Below are 22,897 nucleotides of genomic sequence, written 5' to 3'. Positions count from 1 at the left end.
AAAAAAAAAAAAAAAAAAAAAAAGAGAGATGCATTATTTAGGTTTGAAAGTTTTTAGGGCAATAATCATTCCATTATGCTCATGGATTTCTGCCCCTTTGGTTGCAAATTCTTTTGTATTTGCCAGGTGCTTATTCAGGTGCTTCACCTTAACTAAAAGCTTTCTTTCCCCAGATACAGGGCTTCTCCTACAGGCATCTATTCCTTTTTCTGTCTCTTTGACTCTTACTTCTAACCCACTAGGCTAAATGGGGCAGTTCGCATAGGAGTTCACCTGTACGGCTACTTCTTGACCATTTTTAGTAAGAGTAAGTAATACGTATTATCTGTCATGTGTCAGGCACTGTTTAACGCTTTATCTGCATTATCTTAAGTAATCTTTACAATAACCTTCTGAAGTAGGTACTTTTATTGATCAAACAATGTCTCGAGAAGTTAAGTAACTTGTATACATCTGAGAAGTGAAATTATCTGGATAGGAACCTAGGCCTTCCCAACTCAGAGAAAATTTTAAACATTATCACCATCAATAAATAACTTCTCTTTTGACATCAGGTCATCTAATTATACTGCCCTTTCTTTAACTTTGCCACAGGCAAAGATGAAATAAAGAGAGCTGAGCCCTTTGAAAACTTTATCTTCATTCACATTCATGTTGGCCCATCCAACATGGCCTCGTTGTTCTTCACTTCTTCAGCTTCAGTAACAAACATCAGCACTCTACTTCAGCTTTTCTAGCATCTTAGTAGTAGGAGTGATTCTCTTGCTGAGATTTCACCTGCAGAACTAGTCTTCTGGTTGACTTAACCCCCTCTGTGATTCTTGTTCTAGCAAACATAATGTTACATAATGCTCATCACCTGGTCCTTTGACTCCCTCCTTTTCCTCCAAGTTCATAGACATGCTTTCTTGTTTCCTCATTTCGTTAGGTCTCTCTCTAGGTTTGTCTGTATCCAGTCTCAAACTTATTTATAATTAGGAATTTCACTGATGCCTAATACTATTTTTTTCAGCCTCTTGTTGTATTTCTGGATAAATCCGTTGTTGTCTGTTTGTGCCTTTCCTCACCTGTCACTTAGCTTAGTGGTATTGAGAGTCACAGAAGTTTGCTGATTAGATACAATGCTTTCATTAATTTCTTATTCGTTCCCCATTACATTTGCAGACTTTCCACAGCATTTCCAGAACTTTAACTTAGGGCTGGCAGCTCCTGAACTAGTCATTTGGCAGAAGGATGACATTACCATGTATTAGTTTAGGCAGTTTGGAACCTGACCTCGGATCTAGGGGAAAGAATATTGGAGAGTCAACCTGCAATGTGTAATGGTTGCTGTGACCCTGTTTACCTTTACACAATCCACTTTTATCAGCATCATTAGTTTGTAATTGCTTTAGAACTGGCTTTTATTCCCATATGCCCATTTGATGAAACTTACCTAGTTTATTATTCATTCACATAGCATGTATTAAATTTCACTGTGCCACTTCATGTATTTAATTTTATTATAAAAGTAGTTACAAAAGTTACATGCTCATGGTAAAAAAATGGGAAAGGTTATAAAATGTAGTATTTTCTTCAACTCTGATCCAGTCCAACTCTCCAGGTGTAAGTACTGTTTCGTGTGTCTCCATACAGAAAATCAGAAAAATTAATGCATATGTATCCTATAGATAATGTTTAGCATTTTGTGTTTTTTTTTCCACTTAATAACTTATCCTGGAGATTTTTTCCTATAATTTTAGATAAATACATCACCTTTTTTTAAACATTTGCACATTTCATTGTATTGATTTACTGTGAATTATCAAGTGCCCTACAAATGTATATTTAGTTATGAATTAAGTGCCCTATTAATATATGATTAGTTATGAACGAAGTGCCTTATTAATATATAGTTATTTGCAGTTTTTTGGCTGTTACAAGCAGTGGTGTAATAAACTGTATCTTTGTGTTGTTCAGAATTTAATACATAGTAGGGATTGCTGTGGCCCTTAGTTGGGCACCTTTTTTGTAAATAAAATTGTATTGGAACACAGCCATACCCATTTGTTTCTATGTTGTCTATGGCTGCTTTCAAACGAGTAGACGAATGAAATAGTTGTAACAGAATGAAATAGTTGTAAATAGATGAATGTAATAGTTGTAATAGTTGTGAGCCTTATGGCTCACAAAGCTGAAAATAATTTACTGCCTGACCCTTTAAGACGAAGTTGGTTGGCCCCTCATGTGTACTATATATTCTTAGAAATGGAATTGCTGGGTCAGAGAGTATGCATGTTTTAAATTTAAATTTTAAGTAAAAGTTCAATTTTTTTTTTTTTTGCCAAATTACCATCCAAAAGGTTAACCTACTATACAGTTGGACAGTATATGAGAGCATATGTTTTCATCAGTTATTTCTTACCAAGAGTAGTTTTTATCAAAGAAATAAAACGTATCCAACAGGTGAAAAATAGTATTACATCATTTTGTTTTGCATTTCTCTAATTATGACAAGTTGGGTATATTTTAGAGGTTTTTTTGGGGGGTAATTTACAAATTTTCTGTTGTCATTTCGTGATTTTGCCTACTTAAAAAAATTCCATTTTCTTCCAGATTTTAAAGTTATTTTACATATAAAACAAAGTAGCCCTATTTTGTCATGTGTTGGAGTATTTTCTTATTATTTGTATTTTATCTGTTTGTGATATTTTTTCCACATAGATGTGCTAAACTTTCCCCCTTGTTTTATTATGAAAAATATGAAGCAGCAAGTATTGAAAGAATAATACAACTGACATCCGTATACTCTTTCCGTAGAAACAACAGTTGTTAATATTTTGCCACAGTCTTTTTTTATTCCACATATATACCTATTCTACTTGAATGTAAATTGCTGACATGACACTTTAACCCTAATGCTTCAGCATGAATCTAAGAATGAGGATATTCTGTGTAACCAAACTACCATTGTCCTACCTAAGCCAATTAGCAGCAATTCCATGGTATCATCTAATGTACAATTTATATTCAAAATTTCATTATTTTCTTAAGAAAGTCTAGCTTTTTTTAAAAAGTCAGGATCTATTCAGACTTCCTACTTTGCATTTGATTAATCTATCACTTTAGTATTTTTTAATTGAAAACTGTCTTCTCTTGTTTGTTTCTATAAATATGATACTGACTTTTTAAAAACAGCTTTATTAGCAATATAGTGACATATGATAAATTGTACATAAAGTATACAATTTGGTAAGTTTTTATGTATATAAGCCAGTGAAGCTATCATCACAGTCAAGATAGTGTGGCTTGGTGCGGTGGTTCACGCCTACACTCCTAGCACTTTAGGAGGCTGAGGCCCGTTGATTGTTTGAGCTCAGGAGTTTGAGACCAGTCTGGCCAACATGATGAAACCTCATCTCGACAAAAAAATAGAAAAATTAGACGGGCGTGGTGGCATGTGCCTGTAGTCCCAGCTACTTGGGAAGCTGAAATGGGGTATCTGAGCTTGGGAAGTTGAGGCTGCAGTGAGCTGTGATCACGCCACTGCACTCTAGCCTGGGCAACAGAGTGAGACCCTGTCAAAAAAAAAAAAAAGTAAACATATCCATCACCATACCCCTGAGATTTATTCATACCTCTGGAATATACAAATATTTGTGTATTTTTCCTGGTTATAGATTTCTAGCTTGACAGTTGTTTTTTCCTTCTAGTGTTTGAAAAATGTTGCACCACTGTCTTCTCACTTGCATTGTTTCTGATGAGAAATCTGCCTTTGTCCTTATCTTTTTCCCTTTCCACATAGTGTGTCTTTTTTCCTGTGGCTGCTCTTATGTGTTTGATTGTGATGCGTCTTGGTATGGTTTTCTTCATGCTTTTTGTATTGGGGTTCATCCAGTTCCTTGGATGCATGGGGTGTTTGTAGTTTTCATCAACTTTGGAACATTTTTGGCCATTCATTCTTCATATATATTTTCTGCCCCACTTCTCTCCTCTCATTTGAGGACTCGAGTTACATATGTGTTTGGGTGGTTGAAGCTGTCTCATAGCATATTGATGCTCTCTTTATTTTTTAAATTATTTTTTTCTCTGTGTTTTGAATAGTTTCTATTGCTTTATCTTCAAGGTTATTAATCTTTCCTTTGGTATCTATTCTTTGGTTAATCTTCTGGTATAATTTTCATCTCACATTTTATTGGTAGATTTCATCTCAAGAAATTTAATTTGGATTATTAAAAATATCTTTCATAATTCTACCTTTGGAATATATGGACTACAGTTATAATTTTTAATGTCCTTGTTTCCTAATTCTAACATCTGTTTCAGTTTAGGGTTGGTTTTGACTTTTGAGTATACACATTCCCTTGGGCTTCAGAGAGGTTCAGCTTTTGACCTTCAACCTCTTTATACTCATCCTGGTGATTTTATTAACTTTTACGGATTTCACCTCTTACTTTGAGACAGGTGGCTACCACGTATATCTCTTTTTTCTCATCCTGTAACTGAAACCTTGGTCATGATGTTTCTAATAGTCTGTTGGATGTCTTTCAGCTCATTGACAGTTCATAGTTACCCTGTGTAAAACTGAGCCAGATCTCCTTGATTTTTTCACTTAGGTATTGATAACACTATTCTCTTGCTGTCATTTTGGACCTCACCCTTATTTTAGCTTATAATCCAATCCATTGTTATATCCTTTTACTTCTGTCTTTGTTTTTTTTTTTTTTATTTTTTTATTTTTTTATTTTTTTTTTTATTTTTTGAGACGGAGTCTCGCTCTGTCGCCCAGGCTGGAGTGCAGTGGCCAGATCTTAGCTCATGGCAAGCTCCGCCTCCCGGGTTCACGCCATTCTCCTGCCTCAGCCTCCCGAGTAGCTGGGACTACAGGCGCCCGCCACCTCGCCCGGCTAGTTTTTTGTATTTTTTAGTAGAGACGGGGTTTCACCGTGTTAGCCAGGATGGTCTCGATCTCCTGACCCCGTGATCCGCCTGTCTCGGCCTCCCAAAGTGCTGGGATTACAGGCTTGAGCCACCGCGCCCGGCCTACTTCTGTCTTTGAAATATTTTTTATACCTGTCTTTTCCTGTGGCTACCACACTTTATTAACTTTGACTTTGTTATGGACTGAAGTTTTATGTCCCCACAAAATTTTTATGTTGAATTCCTTTTTTTTTCTTTTTTGAGATGGAGTCTCGCTCTGTCACCCAGGCTGAAGTGCAGTCGTACAATCTTTGCTCGCTGCAGCTTCCACCCCCTGTGTTCAAACGATCCTCCTGTCTCACCCTCCTGAGTAGCTGGGATTACAGGCGCATGCCACCATGCCTGGCTAATTTTGGTATTTTTAGTGAACACTGGGTTTCACCATGTTGGCCAGGTTGGTCTCAAACTCCTGACGTCAGGTGATCCACCCAGTTTGGCCTCCCAAAGTGCTGGGATTATAGGCCTGAGCCACTGTGCCTGGCCAAAATTCCTAACCTTCAATATGATGATATTAGGAGCTCAGCCCTTTGGGAGGCAATTAGATCATGCAGGTAGAGCTCCTGTGAATAGGATTAGCACCCTTATACAGAGAGACCTGAGAGCTGCTTCTCTTTCTGCTCTCTACCGTGTGAGGATACAGTGAGAAAATGGCCATCGGGAAACGAGTAAATGGACCTACCAGACACTGGATCTGCTGCCACCTTCATGTTGGACTTCCTGGCCTCCAGAACTATGAGAAATAAGTGTTTGTTATTTAAGCCATTATGGTATGTTTGTTGTAGTAGCTCAAACTAAGGCATCTAGAGGATTACTGTTGCTTTTATATTGGTCTTCTTGCCTCCAGACTCTTTTCTTTAAGTTCATTCATTGTACACTGCTGCCTCTTTTCTGTTCCTAAAGTGTAAGTCTCATCTGTCATTTCTCTTGCCCACCATTTCAGTAACTACCTCTTGCCTACAAAATACAAGTTGTTTAGCATCCTTCCATCCTTCCACATTATGGTTGCATTTTTAAAAAAATCTTAATCTCTTGCTGTTTTGTTTCTTTGTGCATTCTTTAGGAAGAATAGAGGGCAGTATCATACAGTGTTTACAAGTGGAGACTCTGAAATTAGAATGTCTGGATTTGAATCTTGGCATTACAACTTAGTAAAGTATTGGGTATTTTACTTTAGCTCACTAAGCATCAGGGTTCTCAGCTGTAAGATGGGCTTCATATATAGCATATGATAATAGGTCTGTTTATAAAGTGCTTAGTACAGTGTCTGGCATGTAGTAAAATTGCAGTAAGTATTAACTATTACTGTGATTTCTTCATGGCTCTCCTAGTTCCTTGTGTATATTCATGTTCCTTTTTCTATATGGAACTTTTTCTCCTTACCCTCCTATCCATTTGAAATCTTACCCCTTGCTTAATATCCAGGTCAGATGCCACCTTCCTCAAGTTCCCACACCATGAATTCTCATTTTTCATCAGCATTGTGTTTTTAGCCCTAACTGTCTTATGTCAGTGTTTATGTGCATGGTTTATTTCTTCTTGGGTTTTAAACTTGTTGAAGGCAAGGACTGTATCTCTTACCTTCCTTGGCATCTCTTTTGGTACATGTGATAGTTGCTTAATATTTGTTGAATTTGTGAATGAATTGTGGTTCTACCTGACCGTACTTACGAAGTGTTTGACCTAGAGTGAATTGCCTGTTAAATTAACTGTCTTTAAATTATAATCTTCCTAGTTTCTAATGTTTTTAGATTGCTAAATTATACCTTTTCAACCTTAACACAGTGGTCAGGCACAGTAATGCCACATTTTCTTTCTGGCTATTATTGCTAGTTTGTTTATGAGCATTAGTTAGAGTTCTCAATGAAGTGTACTCATTTTTTTAAATATAAAAATAAAATTTCAATTAGGTGTCACTTTTCTGTTACTGAATTCCTCGTGGGCCAGAAGGACAAATTATACCAATGTACTATTATATCAGTGTATTAAACTTAGCACCTGTTAAATGATGTTGCACAGAAATGACACCCACATTTAATGGAAGTGTTAGTCAATCGTTAAGTTAAAGGAATTAAATATGCTTCTAACCCAAGAAGACCTCTAGTTCTTAAGCATTAGGGCTTCAAATAGTTTGCTTTTAACAAGTCTCATTCCATTCAGATTCAGTTCAGGGAAGAGCAGATTAAGTTCAGTTGAGGGGACCTGAAACTTAAAAGAGGGACTGTGATTAGTTGTTGCACTACAAATTTTAAAGCTGGAGTTCTTGAAAGAAAAAAGAAAAAGAATGCTGGGAAATGAAAGGGCAAGGAGAGTTATTTCTCTTTCTTCCCTCACTAGACTGTGAGCTTTTAAAGGACAGGGACCATACATTGCTTGTGTCTATTTCTGAGCTCTGTCATAGTACTTCATGCAATGAATATTTGTTGAGTGGAGTTCTCAATCTAGAAAGTGAAAAATTGCATCTAATGTTATTTCCATAGTAATATAAAGCCTCTCCACTCTGTAACTCATTACTTTGATTCATATGCCCACAGAGTAATTTCAAAAAGTCTTATATGAAAAAGAAAAGAATAAATAAAATCTGTATAGTTTTAAGGCTTTTTTTTTTTTTAAATGACAGCTTGGTCAACATAGTGAAACCCCGTCTCTATTAATAAAGTACAAAAATTAACCAGGCATGGTGGTACGTGCCTGTGATCCCTGCTACTCCGGAGGCTAAGGCCTGAGAATTGCTTGAACCCAGTAGGCAGAGGCTTCAGTGAGCCGAGGTTGCATCACTACCCTCCAGCCTGGGTGACAGAGCGAGACTCCATCTCAAAAAATAAAATAACATTAAATAAATAAATAAATAAAATAAGGAAATTTCTCTTTTCTGAAAGTTCAGAGTTGTTAGACCGAGGTCCTGATACTGTTATACTTGCCATTTAAAGCCTGTGGAAGTATCTCCGCTTTCTCCCCCAGGACCACCTTTATAAACTGATGATTCCATTCTCCTGGGTTTAACATCTTTTGAGATTTTTTTTTTGTTTTTTGTATCATTGGAGGAGATGGTTTCTGTAACTGTGGGAGTGGGAAGGTAAAAAGCTTTTCCATTCTTGGAGCTGGTCCGAGACATAGGTCTTATTGAATACTTCTGTCTTTTATACACATTATTAAGGGAGATAATATAGAATACTTCACATTATAAGTGAATTACATATTAGGTGTTTTGTAAATGATAACGTTATTTAGTTTAGTGTTAAAAATGGTAAAGGAATGTTATATAGGTACAGGAAAAATGCTTAAAATTTTGTGACTGTGCCCCAGAAAACTAAATAATTAGAACTTAGTCTGCCTGCACATTGTTGATAACTTTAAATGTGGTTAGGTCCATTAGTTTAAAATTAGCCTTTTAAAAGTTAGTGGGTTTTAAAAAAATAAATGTATTATTATTTTGTGTATTTTTGAGATGGGATCTCATTGTGTTGCCTAGGCTGTTCTAAAACTCCTGGGCTTGAGCAGTCCTCCTGCCTCAGCCTCCCAAGTAGCTAGGATTATAGGTGCGCACTACTGCACCTGGTCCTAAAAGTTTCTTTTATTTAAAAAAAAAAACAACTAACAATTGACTTGCTAATATTAAATGAATGTTTACAATAAAAAATATTATTTGCCCCTATTTAAAATAATGTATTGAAATCAGTGTGTTCTAGGTCAGTGGCTTCAAAGACTCCAGTTGGATTCATTGGACTGGGCAACATGGGGAATCCAATGGCAAAAAATCTCATGAAACATGGCTATCCACTTATTATTTATGATGTGTTCCCTGATGCCTGCAAAGAGTTTCAAGATGCAGGTGAACAGGTAAGACCTTTTCTTTAGATTTGTTTTAGATTTTGAGGATTAAAAATGAATATACATTCAAATAAGTGACAGCTTCTTAGAAGTATACCCAATGGAATTGTAAACCTGATTCAGTGTTAATTTTATATATATGTAAACATTCATCCAACATCCAGATTTGCAGTAAAGGAGAGTTCTCGTCAGACATTCAGGGGTATCTATTCTTTGGCAGGTGACTTGGAACATTTTGCACATTTGGTGAGAGGGCCTTGCTTTAGCTCTGTATCAGTTTTCTGAGATAGTAACTTTACTGATTGTGCTGTTAAAGTATTTAGTTTGGTGGAAATAATCTCATGTGTTACTAAAAGCACAATTGTCTTTAAAACAAGAGTAGACTGAGAGATGTAAAGTTTAGTTTGAGTTCTAGTTCAGGTAGTTACATGCTTTCTTACTGCGGGCAAGTTACATCACTTCTGCTGATTTCCTCATTCTTAAAAGGTGAATGATGACAACCTATGCCATTAGGTTGTGAAGCTCAAATGAGAGAATGTATGTGAACATACTTTGTAAACACCATATGGCAGCACTTTGTGCATAATTATTAGTTATTGGCCATAAACCAGGAGACAACCTAAAAACACTATGTCCTATAATGAAGAGTTGAGTTATAGTGAATCTCTAGTGTTTTGTTTTTAGGCTATCATTCACGTTAAAGAATTTTGGTACTAGAGTTTATCATGTTGGATGATAGTATCTGCTGGTTAAGGCTTGAGTTGTTTGGATTTGTTAAACTTTATCAATAACTCAAATTATAGGAGACCATGTATCAGTATCTGAGTATAGAGTTTGTTTTTTCTAGATATGAGGAAATTCTTGGTCAAGTTGTAGAGTGGTAACTGAGGATAGTATGTGACCCCAAAACAGAGAATACTAAAAAATTCCTGAGAAAAAGGTGAGAGAAAAAATTAAACAGTCAACTTTAGATAATAGACTTGAAAATAAATACTGATAAATGCTATACCTAGATACAGAACAGCTTTAGGTAACTTAGAGGCCATTTTCAGAACTAGATGTCTGAATCTTTTCCCTTTCCATGGTTTTTGTGCCATATGGAAATTGCAGCAGTATAGTGTGAGGATGGAAGTATGACTTTGAAACTTTTCGGGGTAGTGTTGTGGCTGCTGCTTCTTGTTCAGTCGCTGAATACAGATACTATACTCCCAGTACAGCAGGCTTATGGGCTTAATTAATGTAGGGACTTAGTAGCCTTGTTGGAGAAATTTGATCAGTTGTATAGTAGAGAATCTGAGAAAGGTGGCCTTTTACCATCTTCAGAGATGGTGAGCATTTCAAGTTGGTATTCAGTCTGAGATGAACCAATTAGTAGTTATTTTGAGGAGATGGTTATTATTTTCTGGGATAACACATCTATTTGGTATTGCCGTTTTATAGTGGTTTATCTGTTAGTAAGAGTAACAAGGGTACTTCATCTCTAAACAGAGGAAATATCTTCAATTAAATACAAAATTTGACCAAAGAGTGGAATAGGAATTGAATGGAGACTATTACCCTAGACCAGCAAAGCAGAAGCTTGTGACCTTTTAAATTGTTACTGACACAGGTACTTTTCCCTCTATGCCTGTAGCACTTCCAGCTTGTCTGTGGAACAACTGTAATGATCATCACTGCTTTGTGAATCTCTCCTGCGTTTTCCCAGAATTCTAGAGCTTTCTGATGCTCTGCCTGAATTACCTCATACTCTGAAGTTACCAGGCCTACCTCTATTTCCCAACAAGTTTATTATTTCTTTTGTGTTGCTAATTTTAGGTAGGTATGAAGGAAGCCTACCTTAAGAATAAGAGAATCTGGGAAAGGTGGCCTTTTACCATCTTCAGAGATGGTGATTCACCCTGCGTGAATGAAATATTTATATTTTGAAAGGGAGAGAAAAGAATCTAATACAGTATTTAGTGAGCACCTACTGTGTGTCAGATCTTTTGCTAAATATTTTGTGTATGTTATCTCATTTTGTCTTTGCAACAGAAGTGTTATCAAGAAATTGATGCTTGGAGATGCTAAATAATATCCCTAACGTTATACAGTGGTTCTTACTATCTGTAGTTTCACTTTCTACAATTTCAGTTACCTATGGTCAAATGTGGTCTGAAAATGTTAAGTACAAAATTCAAGAAATAAACAATTTATAAGTTTTAAATTGCATGCCGTTCTGAGTAGCAGGATGAAATCTTGTGCTGTCCTGCTCTGCCCACCCTGGATGTGAATCATCCCTTTGTCCAGTGTCTCCATGCTGTAGACACTCTCTGGCCCATCAGCCGCTTACTAGCCGCCTCGGTGATTGGCTGTTGTGATATTGCAGTGCTTATTTTCAGGTAACCCTGACTTTATTTCATAATGGTCCAAAGTGCAGGAGTAGTGATCCTTGCATATCGTTATAATTGTTCTATTTTATTGTTAATTTCTTACTGTGACTAATTTGTAAATTAAACTTTATCATAGAAGTGTATATTTAAAGAAAAACTGGCTGGGCGCTGTGTCTCGCGCCTATAATCCCAACATTTTGGGAGGCCAAGACAGGTGGATCACTTGAGGCCAGGAGTTCAAGACCAGCCTGGTCAACATGGCAAAACCCCGTCTCTACTAAAAATACAAAATTTAGCCAGGCGTGGTGGCATGTGTCTGTGGTTTCAGCTACTTGGGAGACTGAGACATGAGAATCACTTGAGCCTGGGAGACGGAGGTTGCAATGAGCCGAGATTGTACCACTCTGGTCCAGCCTGGATGACAGAGGGAGACTCTGTCTCAGAAAAAAAAAAAAAAAAAAAAATTAGCTGGGCATGGTTGTGTGTGCCTGTAGTCCCAGCTACTTGGGAGGCTGAGGTGGGAGGATTACTTGAGCCTAGGAGGTTGAGGCTGCAGTGAGCTGTGCGCTGCAGCCTGGGTGATGGAGTGAGATCTTGCCTTAAAAAGGAAAAAAAAAAAAAGGAAAACATAGTCTATATGTTTATATAGACTATGTTCTATAAACATACAGAACATGAATTGAAACATATAGACTATGTTCTATAAACATATAGACTATGTTATAGGATTTGGTACTGTCTGTGGTTTCAGGCATCCACTGTGAGTCTTGGAATAGATACCTCTCAGAGGAAGGGTTACCACTGTGCAGTGAATGAATAGCAAGAGCCAGTGTCTAAACAAAGGTCTTTGACTTTGCAGTTTTGGTTCTTTTAATTACGTGATGTATAGTCACTAATTAGTGAAATTAATGTGAAAGATATTTTTGAGTGTGTGTGTGAGAGACATCTCTGTTGATGATTCTGAAATGTAGCTACCTGTTAACCTATTTATAAACTAGATTCCTGGAAAATAAAGTGCCTAGATCAGTCAAGCCACTGATCATTTGTCTCCCTTACCCTTTCTCTTGTGTGATTCTGTACCCATGGAATTATAATTTAATAATAATTATCTATTGTATGGGTTGTTTAGTGGGTTGAATAGTGGCTCACCTCCCCAACCCCCAAAGATGTCCTATAAAATTGTTAGGAGAAAACACAGAGGTAAATCTTTATGACTTTGGATTTGGCAAAGGATTCTTAGATATGACATCAAGAGCATGAGCAACAAAATTACAAATAGGTAAATTGGACTTGATCAAAATTAAAACTTGTGCTCCAAAAACACCATCAAGAAAGTGAAAAACAATTCACAGAATGTGATAAAATATTTGCAAATCATGTATCTGATAAGGAATTTGTATCTAGAATATATGAAGAAGTCTTAAAACGGAAACATAAGACAAGTAACTCAATTAAATGGGCAAAGGATTTGAATAGACATTTCTCCCAGGAAGATATATGAATGGCCAGTAAACACGTGAAAAGATGCTCAACATCATTAGGCATCATAGAAACGTAATCAGAACAGCCGGGTGAGGTGGCTCACGCCTGTACTCCCAACACTTTGGGAGGCCGAGGCAGGTGGATTACTTGAGGTCAGCAGTTCAAAACCAGCCTGGCCAACATGGTGAAACCTCGTCTCTACTAAAAATACGAAAAAAATTAGCCAGGTGTGATGGTGCGCATCTGTAATCCTACCTACTCAGGAGGCTGAGGTGGGAGAATTGCTTGAACCCAGGAGGTGGACGTTGCAGTGAGCCAACATTGCCACCACTGTACTCCAGCCTGGGTGACAGAGTAAGATTCTGTCTCAAAAAAAAAAAAAAAAAAAAAAAGTAATGAAAACCATGAGACACACCCACTAGAATCTAGATTAAAAAGTTAGATAGCAAAATGTGTTTGTGAGGTTGTAGAAAAATTGGAGCCCTCATACACTGCTAGTGGAAATGTAAAATGGTACAGCCACTTTGGGAAAGAGTTTGGGAGTTCCTCAAACAATTAAGCATTAGAATTATGCCATGACCCAGCAATTTCACACCTAGCTATATACTCAAGAGAAATGAAAAACTTGTATCCACATGGAAACGTGTATTTAGCAACATTATTCATAATCACGAAAAAATGGAAACGACCCAAAAATCTATCAGCGGATAGAATGTCCAAACAAAATGTGTTATATCCATACAACGGATGATTATTCAGTAATAAAAAATGAAGTACTAATACTTGCTGCAACATTGATGAACCTTGAAAGCATGTTGCGTGAAGGAAGCCAGTCATAAAAGACCACATACTATAGACTTTCCAGGAAAGTCCAGAATAAGGAAGTCTGTATAGAGACACAAAGTAGATTAGTGGTTGTTTAGCACTGGGGAAGAGGGAAAGTTGGGCATAGAGGCATGATAGCTAATGCATATAAGGCTTCTTGTTCTTTTTTTTTTTTGAAATGGAGTCTCACTCTCACCAGACTGGAGTGCAGTGGTGCGATCTCAGCCTACTGCAACCTCCGCCTCCCGGGTTTAAGTGATTCTCCTGCCTCAGCCTCCTGAGTAGCTGTGACTATAGGCACGTGCCACCACACCCAGCTAATTTTTTTTTTTGAGATGGAGTCTTGGTCTGTTGCCCAGGCTGGAGTGCAGTGGCACAATCTTGGCTCACTGCAACCTCTGCCTCCCAGGTTCAAGCAATTCTCCTGTCTCAGACTCCTGAGTAGCTAGGATTACAGGCACATGTCACCGCACCCGGCCAATTTTTTTGTATTTTTAGTAGAGACGGGGTTTCACCATGTTGGCCAGGATGGTCTCGATCTCTTGACCTTGTGATCTGCCCACCTCGGCCTCCCAAAGTGCTGGGATTACAGGCGTGAGCCACCAGGCCCGCCAGGTTTCTTCTTTGAAAAGTTTCTAAAATTGATTGTCATCATGGTTGCATATGTCTGTGAATATGTTAACAGGGCCTTTGGTACACTTTAAATGGGTGAATTGTATGCGAATGATATGTCAGTGAAGCTATTAAAAAAGATATATTCAAGTTCTAACTCCTAGTACCTGTGAATGTTTTTGGAAACAGGGTCTTTGACGATCTAAGTAAGTTAAGATGAGATCATCCTGGATTTAGGGTGGACCCTAAAGCTAATGACAAGTGTCCTTACCAGAGACAGAAAAGAAGACACAGAGACACAGAGGGGAAGGCCATGTGAAGATGGAGGCAGACATTAGAGTTTTGCTGCTGCCAACCAAGGAATATCAGGAGCCATCAGAAGCTGGAAAAGGCAAAGACAGATCCTCCCCTAGAGCCTTTGTGGGGAGCGTGTCTCTCTTGACACCTTGATTTCAGACTTTTGACCTCCAGAGCTGTGAGAGAGTAAATTTCTGTTTTAATTAAGCGACTGTGCTTGTGGTAACTTGTTGCAGCAGCTATGGAAAACTAATGCAGCAAACATTGGGAATCTACAAAATGTGTGGGTTTTGAATCTTTCTTTACCACTTAGTATCTGTGCAATCTTGGGCAAGTTTTTCAGTGTCTCTATACTCTTGTTTCCACATGTATGAAGGATAATCATACTGTTTTCATAGAGTTGTTATAGGGATTAAGTGAGTTAATAATATGGAGCTTAAAATAGCATTTGGCACATATTAATCACTGTATGTTAATGTTAACCATAAATTAGTTTCTGTATGCCTTAGTTTCACCTCTGCTGTACATAGCAGTTCCTCTTCTCATGCGCTCCATTCAAATGGTAGTATCTGATATTCTCTTCTTTTCTGTGAAGAAAAGTTACTTTTTATTGCTCTAATCACTATGGGTTAAGGCTACTGTAGATTACCTTAGCAAAATGGGGGATAGGACCTTCATTAAGTCACTGATTTAACAGATGTTTCTTGAGAACTTTCTGTGTGCCAGGCACTGGGAATACAGCTTAGAACAAGATAGTCACGGTCCTTGCCTTTAGGGACCAATAGGGGGTGTTAGATTATCAAATCACACAAATATGTGATTCCAAACTGTGATTAGTCTAAAGAAAAGTAAAAGGTCACATTAATTTTTAATAAAAATATGTGTTACATTAGGTGAGAGGGTGGTTAGGGGAATTCTCTCTAAAGACTAGACATTTAGGCAGACAGCAAAAGAACAAATAGGATTTATCCAGATTAAGAATGAGGACAAAGGAGCAATTTCCTCAAGAAGTGGAGCCTCAGTCTTTGCTGAAGACTGTTACTTTAGGTCATCAGAGATAGCTTGAGTAACTACCATATGTCTAGTAGTTTACCTAATGCTGTTGGGGAATAAAACAGGTTGAGTTGGATGTGACAAGGTGTTGGATATGTCTTAGGTGGCAAGACCAACTAATACTGCAAGGAAGTTTCTACTAAAATTGTAATTTGACTATAATTAAGTGCTAAGGCAATTTTTGAGGTAGAAAAAAATAAGCAACTCCTAAGGGTCATTTCATTTCTGATAGGGAATTACAGGATGATTGCATATAATCTTTACTCACCCAACAAAGATTGTATTATCTTTGTAGTCTGAAATGAAAGTCATGAAGGACAAGGTCTCCAAGATTCCTGCATAAAAATTTGAGGGGCTCAAGCCTGTAATCCCAGCACTTTGGGAGGCCGAGACGGGCGGATCACAAGGTCAGGAGATCGAGACCATCCTGGCTAACATGGTGAAACCCCGTCTCTACTAAAAAGTACAAAAAAAAACTAGCCGGGCGAGGTGGCGGGCGCCTGTAGTCCCAGCTACTCGGGAGGCTGAGGCAGGAGAATGGGGTGAACCCGGGAGGCGGAGCTTGCAGTGAGCTGAGATCCGGCCACTGCACTCCAGCTTGGGCGACAGAGCGAGACTCCGTCTCAAAAAAAAAAAAAAAAAAAAATTTGAGGGTTCCAGGACACAGACTCAGTTACTGGGTTTTCCTTTTTCTTCTTCCTTGCAGTATGTCACTGGTTGTGAAGAAGGAAAAAAGGTGGATTCTGGGTCAGTGCTCCTCCCAGATTAGTGAATAGCGAAGACTTAGCTTCTTGTGTACAGTTGCCACTCCTACCCCAATACACAGTGGGGGAAATTCTGTGTGTGGTTCACACTGAGGCAGGAAGCCTGGAAGACAGAATCTTTTTGCCTCTCTTCCTCACATCTCTCGTTCTCTTAAGCATCTTGATTCTAAGAGGTCCTTTGAGTATTGATTTTAACAGCAGTGGAAAGTAGGACAATGTGAAATTCAAATGAAGTGAGAAAGGTAAAGGGTGAAAAAGCTTTGGTCCTGAGGGCAACAGAAAATGAAAGCATTTGTTGATAAATGATTTATGTTGGCAGCTTAGAGAATGTTTTGAACAGTGGCAACATCATCAGAACAAGTGTGATTTCCTAAGAGCACTACTTTAAAAAGTAATATTAATTTGGATAAGTTCTGATATATTAAAATGTCAACATTCTTATTTCATAGCTATGTTTAGTTTTTTAAAATGTTGGATAAAAGAAAAAATGAATTTCGTTGTACTACTATAAGGCCAAGATACAACTTGGGATGAGATGGAAAAGTATGTGTGAAACCTTGAAACTTTTTGCCACAATAGTGCCCTGAAGGGTTTAAAGGTTAAAAAATTCAGGGTACATTTGAGTTGACTCATACATTTTTAAGGATGGGTGTCCATTTCCTCCTTCTGTGTTACTATATCAAGTCAAGCTGATGAAGTGAGAGCCAAAGAAAACAAGCCCATCCCCCAACACCCCGCCAAGATTGCAGAAATGCTGGCTAGTTGATTTCTTTTTTTTTTTTTTTTTTTGAGACGGGAGTCTCGCTCTGTCACCCAGGCTGGAGTACAGTGGCCAGATCTCAGCTCACTGCAAGCTCCGCCTCCCGGGTTCACGCCATTCTCCTGCCTCAGCCTCCCGAGTAGCTGGGACTACAGGCGCCGCCACCTCGCCCGGCTAGTTTTTTGTATTTTAGTAGAGATGGGGTTTCACCGTGTTAGCCAGGATGGTCTCAATCTCCTGACCTCGTGATCCGCCCGTCTCGGCCTCCCAAAGTGCTGGGATTACAGGCTTGAGCCACCGCCCCCGGCTTGGCTAGTTGATTTCTAATGTCAACTGTTCTTTCAGTGAGAGATTTGCAGGGAGGAAAATCAGATGTCGTTTTGAAGAAGTGCTTTTCTTTTTTTGAAAGCAAAAACTGAGAATTTATTGTTTCATGTATTTGAAGAGTTGGGGAGTGGTCTGACCTTTGGCAGAGTTGAATTTAGTGACATGGATACAGCCAGATTCTTTTCTTTTCTCTTTGCCTCTTGGGTCTGCTTTTCTCCCTCAGGCTCCTCTCTCCCTTCAAGGTGCAAGATGGCCACCTGCAGTTCCAGGTGAAGCAGTGTTTTAGAATATTATGACCCTGGAGGCTTTTCTTCAAGCTTTAGTAAAACTGTAGTCATGCACCTCACGAGGATGTTTTGGTCGTGGACTGCATATAGGATTATAATAGAGTATTTTTACCGTACCTTTTGTATGTATAGATACGTTAAATACACAAATTCTTACATTATGTTACAGTTGCCTACAGTATTCAGTACAGTAATGTTACTGTACAGGTTTGTAGCCTAGAAGCAATACACTATACCATGAAGGTCTGTAAGTGCTTTCTCTGATGTTTGACACCATGAAATAGCCTAACAACTGTCAACCTTAAATAACGATTCAGAAACTGTGATTAGGTATAGAGTTTATTCAAGCCCAAAAGGTGGAAAATGTCCACCTGGAAGCATAAATTCAAGTTGCCTTGAATATATATGATTACCAGATGTTACAAGTGATTTTGTTTGTGCATTTCTTTTGAGACAGGGTCTCTTTCTGTCACCCAGGCTGGAATGCAGTGGTGGGATCACAGCTCACTGCAGCCTCAACCTCCCAGACTTAAGTGATCCTCCTGCCCTGTCTCCCAAGTAGTTGGGACCACAGGCGTGTACCACCATGCCCAGCCAATTTTTGTATTTTTGTAGAGACAGGGTTTTGCTTTGTTGCTCAGGCTGGGCTTGAACAGCTGGGCTCAAGTGATCAGCCTGTCTTGGCCTCCCAAAGTGTTGGGATTACAGGTGTGAGCCACTGCACCTGGCCCCAGGTGAGTTTTTAAGGAAAAAAGAGGCAGTTCCTAAGTTGTTTAGCAAGAGTTTATGTTAACATAAATTATTAATTGGCTGTACACTGTTCTTTGTATTCCAAATTTCAGGAACATGACCATAATAAGTGAGGCAGCTAGTCAGGAACAAAAATGCCTTTAAGCAATTGCCACTGGGCATGGAGGGTGGCGGTGACCAAAGTCCTATGCTCATGTCTCTCTGGGCCTGATAAATTTTGCAAACCTCACATAGCTCAGATTGCTCCAAGTTGTTTTTCTTTTCTCGCAACGCATTTCTCAGAACGTATCTCTTTTGCATGACTGTACGTGGATTATTAGGGAAATAAAAACTTTGATATGTTTAATATGTTTTACATGACTACTTAATAGCTTGTTTATGCCTTGAAGTGTTAACCTATTCTGATAGGGCATTTATAATTGGTTAAACTTGTTGTGGTCATTTTCATAAAATATGTGGACATTTCTATTTCCTTATCCTCCCCCCCTTTTTTTTTTGAGACGGAGTCTCACTCTGTCACCCAGGCTGGAGTGCAGTGGCGCGATCTCGGCTTCCTGCAACCACCACCTTTCAGGTTCAAGCGATTCTCTCGCCTCAGCCTCCCAAGTAGCTGGGATTATAGGCGCTTGCCACTGCACCTGGCTGATTTTTGTATTTTTAGTAGAGACGGGGTTTCGGCATGTTGGCCAGGCTGGTCTCAAACTCCTGACCTGCCTCGGCTTCCCAAATTGCTGGGATTACAGGCGTGAGCCACCATGCCCGGCCTTATCCCTTTTTTTAAATTTAAAACATCAGAGGGAAGTTTTATTATATAAGCATTTATTAAAATAAGTTGGGCAGAATGATGGACTCAGAAAATGAGTGTGTTTGTAGGGCAGCCTCCAAGGCCTGCAGGAAGCTTGCAGTTGATGATGTTTTTTAATTTTTAGGTTCAGTGGTAATGTGCAGGTTTGTTGTATAGGTAAATTGTATGTCACAGGAGTTTGGTGTACAGATTATTTTGCCACCCAGGTAATAAGCATAGTACCTGGCAGGTAGTTTTTTGACCCTCACCCTCCTCCCTCCCTCCACCCTCAGGTAGTCCCAAGTGTTTGTTGTTCCTTCCTTTGTGTCCATATGTACTCAGTGTTCAACTCCCACTTATAAGTGAGAACATGTGGTATTTGGTTTCTCTCCCTGGATTAGTTTGCTTAGGATAATGGCCTCCAGCTCTATCTATGTTGCTGCAAAGGCCATAATCTCATTCTTTTTTATGGCTGCATAGTATTTCATGGTGTATATGTACCACATTTTCTTTATTCAGTCTACCATTGATGGGCATTTAGGTTGATTCCATGTCTTTGCTATTGTGAATAGTGCTGTGATGAACATACGGGTGCATGTGTCTTTATGGTGAACTGTTTATATTCCTTTGGGTATGTACCCAATAATGGGATTGCTGGGTTGAATAGTAATTCTGCTTTGAGTTCTTTGAGAAATCACCACACTGCTTACACAATAACTCATCTAATTTACATTCCCACCAGTGGTGTATAAATGTTCCCTTTTCTCTGCAACCTTGCCAGCATCTGTTATTTTTTGACTTTCTAATAACAGCCATTCTGACTGGTGTGATATTGTATCTCACTGTGGTTTTGATTTGCATTTCACTAATGATTAGTAATGGTCACATTTTTTCATATGCTTGTTGACCGTGTGTATGTCTTTTTTTGAGAAGTGTCTGTTCATGTCCTTTGCCTACTCTTTAATGCAGTTGTTTGATTTTTGCTTGTTGATTTAAGTTCCTTATAGATTCTGAGTAGTAGACCTTTGTGGGACGCATAGTTTGCAAACATTTTCTCCCATTCTGTAGGTTGTCTGTTTATTTTTTGTTGATAGTTTCTTTTGCTGTGCAGAAGAAGCTCTTCAGTTTAATTAGGTCCTATTTATCAAGTTTTGTTTTTGTCACAGTTGCTTTTGGTAACTTTGTCTTGAAATCTTTTCCAGGTCCTATGTCTAGAAACAGTATTTCCTAGGTTATCTTCCAGGGTTTTTATAGCTTTAGGTTTTACATTTAAGTCTTTAATCCATCTTGAGTTGAATTTTGAGTATGGTGTAAGGAGGGGTCCAGTTTCAATTTTTTGCGTATGGCTAGCGAGTTATTCCAGCACCATTTATTGAATAGGGAGCCCTTATTGCTTGTTTTTGTTGACTTTGCCAAAGATCAGATGGGTGTAGGTGTGCAGCATTGTTTCTGGACTCTATTCTGTTCCATTGGTCTGTGTGCCTGTTTTGTTCCAGTACCATGCTATTTTGGTTACTATAACCCTGTAGAAAAGTTCGAGTTTGAAGTCAGGTAACATGATGCCTTAAGCTTTGTTCTTTTTGCTTAGGATTACCTTGACTATTTGAGCTCCTTTTTTGGTTCCATATAAATTTTAAAATAGTTTTTTTCTAATTCTGTGAAGAAAGTCATTGGTAGTTTGATAGGAATAGCATTGAATCTGTAAATTGCTTTGGCAATATGGCCATTTTAACAAAGTTTTTTATTCCTATCCATGAGCATGGAATGTTTTTCCATTTGTGTCATCTCTGATTTCTTTGAGCGGTGTTCTGTAATTCTTGATATAGAGATCTTTCACCTCTCTTGTCAGCTGTATTCCTGTATTTTATTCTTTTTGTGTCTATTGTGAGTGGGATTGTGTTCTTGATTTGGCTCTTGGCTTGAGTGTTATTGGTATATAGGAATGTTACTTATTTTTGCACATTGATTTTGTGTCCTGGGACTTTGCTGAAGTTGTTTATCAGCTTAAGGGGCATTTGGGCTGAGATTATGGGGTTTTCTAGATATAGGGTCATGTCTGCAAACAGGGATAGGTTGACTTCTCTTTGTATTTGAGTGCCTTTTATTTCTTGCCTGATTGCTGTGGCCAGGACTTAAAGTACCATATTGAATAGGAGTGATGAGATAGGGCACCCTTGTCTGGTTCCGGTTTTCAAGGGGAGTGCTTCTAGCTTTTGCCCATTCATTATGATGTTGGCTGTGGGTTTGTCATAGCTTATCCCTTTATTATATACGTGTTTCTGTTGGAAACAGATGCATCATTTCAACTTTTAGCATCTTTTTAAAAAATGTAACTGATAATAATGATCAGATCTTCATATTTTAGAAATGTTGAATCAATAAATTGTGAATGTAGTGATTTAAAAGCATAAACCCTGGAACCAAACTGTCTGGCCTCAAATCTCAGCTCTGCCATTTGATAGCTGTGTGACTTCAGATGACTTAACCTTTCTCTGCTTAAATTTCTTACTCTTATATAAAATGGGGATAAGAGTATCTTTCTCTTAGCTCAAAAGAACCTGGCACGTAGAAAGTACCACTACTGCTGCTGCTACTACTATTACTGCTGCTGCTGTTGTTATTGTAGCTATACCATTTTTCTCCAAAATCTTTATTCTCCAACACACCTCAAACACCACTGTCTTGGCTGCATTATTGAGTCCAGAATATGTTGAAAGAGAGTCATAGATATATTTTCCTTCTTGATTATAGCCCAAAGGCCAAGAAGTGATATGGAGACATATTTCTAAATGAAAGAATGAAGATACAAATTAAAACCAAGCTAGGGGGTAAAGTCATTTGGCAGCATTCCTGTTTAAGAGTCTATTCTGCACTGCCCCTTCTGACCCACCTTTATTTTGCGGAAGATACTGGTTTTTGTTTTTAACTTAAGCCTTAGCATCAAGGACATGCGACTTGTGCTTCGTTTTCATTGTCTAGGATTTTCCTTGGAGATGCTCCTGATCTATGCCAAAAGTTTGGGATGTATGCACCATTTCTGTGTGAGTTTTCTGATTGAACTAGGCTTAATTAGATTCTCTTTTCTTTTATTTTCTCTTTAAAAACTTGGAAACCATTTTGTTGTTCCTGAGTTGTAAAGCTGAACATGTTTGCTTAAGTAAATCTCTTGGGATCTAATCTGGCATCCACTCAGGTCTTGTTAAATGAGAGCTTTAAAAGCCTCTTGCTGAGTGGGCTCCATCATTGTTGACCAAATGTTTCAAGATGTAGGCACGAAGCACTTTTGTCAGTTTTTCAAGTGTAGTGTAATTTTGAAGTAATTGTGCTTTTCTACTTTTAAAGTATTTAAAAAGTACTTTTAAAGAGTACTTTTAAAGATTAAAAAACACAGGAGTGGCAAGTTTAACAAGATCAAGTTCTTCTTGTTTCTTTGTAAATTTCTGTTACCCATCTGGTTTACTTGGAAGCAGTGCTGAACTTGACTTATGTGACTGTTTTATCTAGAAGAGGCAGCAAGATTTTTCTCTTCATGTAAAGCAACTAGGTAACAGTTGTCTTCTCCCAGTGGATATGTAAAAAGAGGGTGTAGTCCCTTCAGATTACTCTTGGCTCTTCACCCCCCTCCTCATTCAGCAAAGCAGATTTTTGTTTTTATTAAACACATTTTAAATTTATTTTAGCAGATTTTTAATTTATTCAGTCCTCTGCTCTTTATGTTACACACCCGCCGTTGATGCATACTGGCATACAGATAAATCAAAGTTAAATTCAGATAAGTTGGCTGCAAGAATTCTTAAAGA

General features: G+C 38.2%; 1 protein-coding gene across 1 annotated transcript in view; it reads left to right on the top strand.

The window, feature by feature from the left end:
• The window catches only part of HIBADH (3-hydroxyisobutyrate dehydrogenase), a 141,010-nt gene that overhangs the window by 5,429 nt on the left and 112,684 nt on the right, over nt 1-22,897 (top strand). Inside the window, exon 2 of the mRNA XM_017881466.1 lies at nt 8,636-8,796. Coding sequence (XP_017736955.1) covers nt 8,636-8,796 — 161 coding nt within the window. The remainder of the gene's footprint in view (nt 1-8,635; nt 8,797-22,897) is intronic.

The sequence above is a fragment of the Rhinopithecus bieti genome, unplaced genomic scaffold (genome assembly GCF_001698545.2).
Source record: "Rhinopithecus bieti isolate Rb0 unplaced genomic scaffold, ASM169854v2 scaffold_13014, whole genome shotgun sequence".
NCBI classification, from domain to species: Eukaryota; Metazoa; Chordata; class Mammalia; order Primates; family Cercopithecidae; genus Rhinopithecus; species Rhinopithecus bieti.
This window is presented reverse-complemented; position numbering and strand designations above follow the sequence as displayed.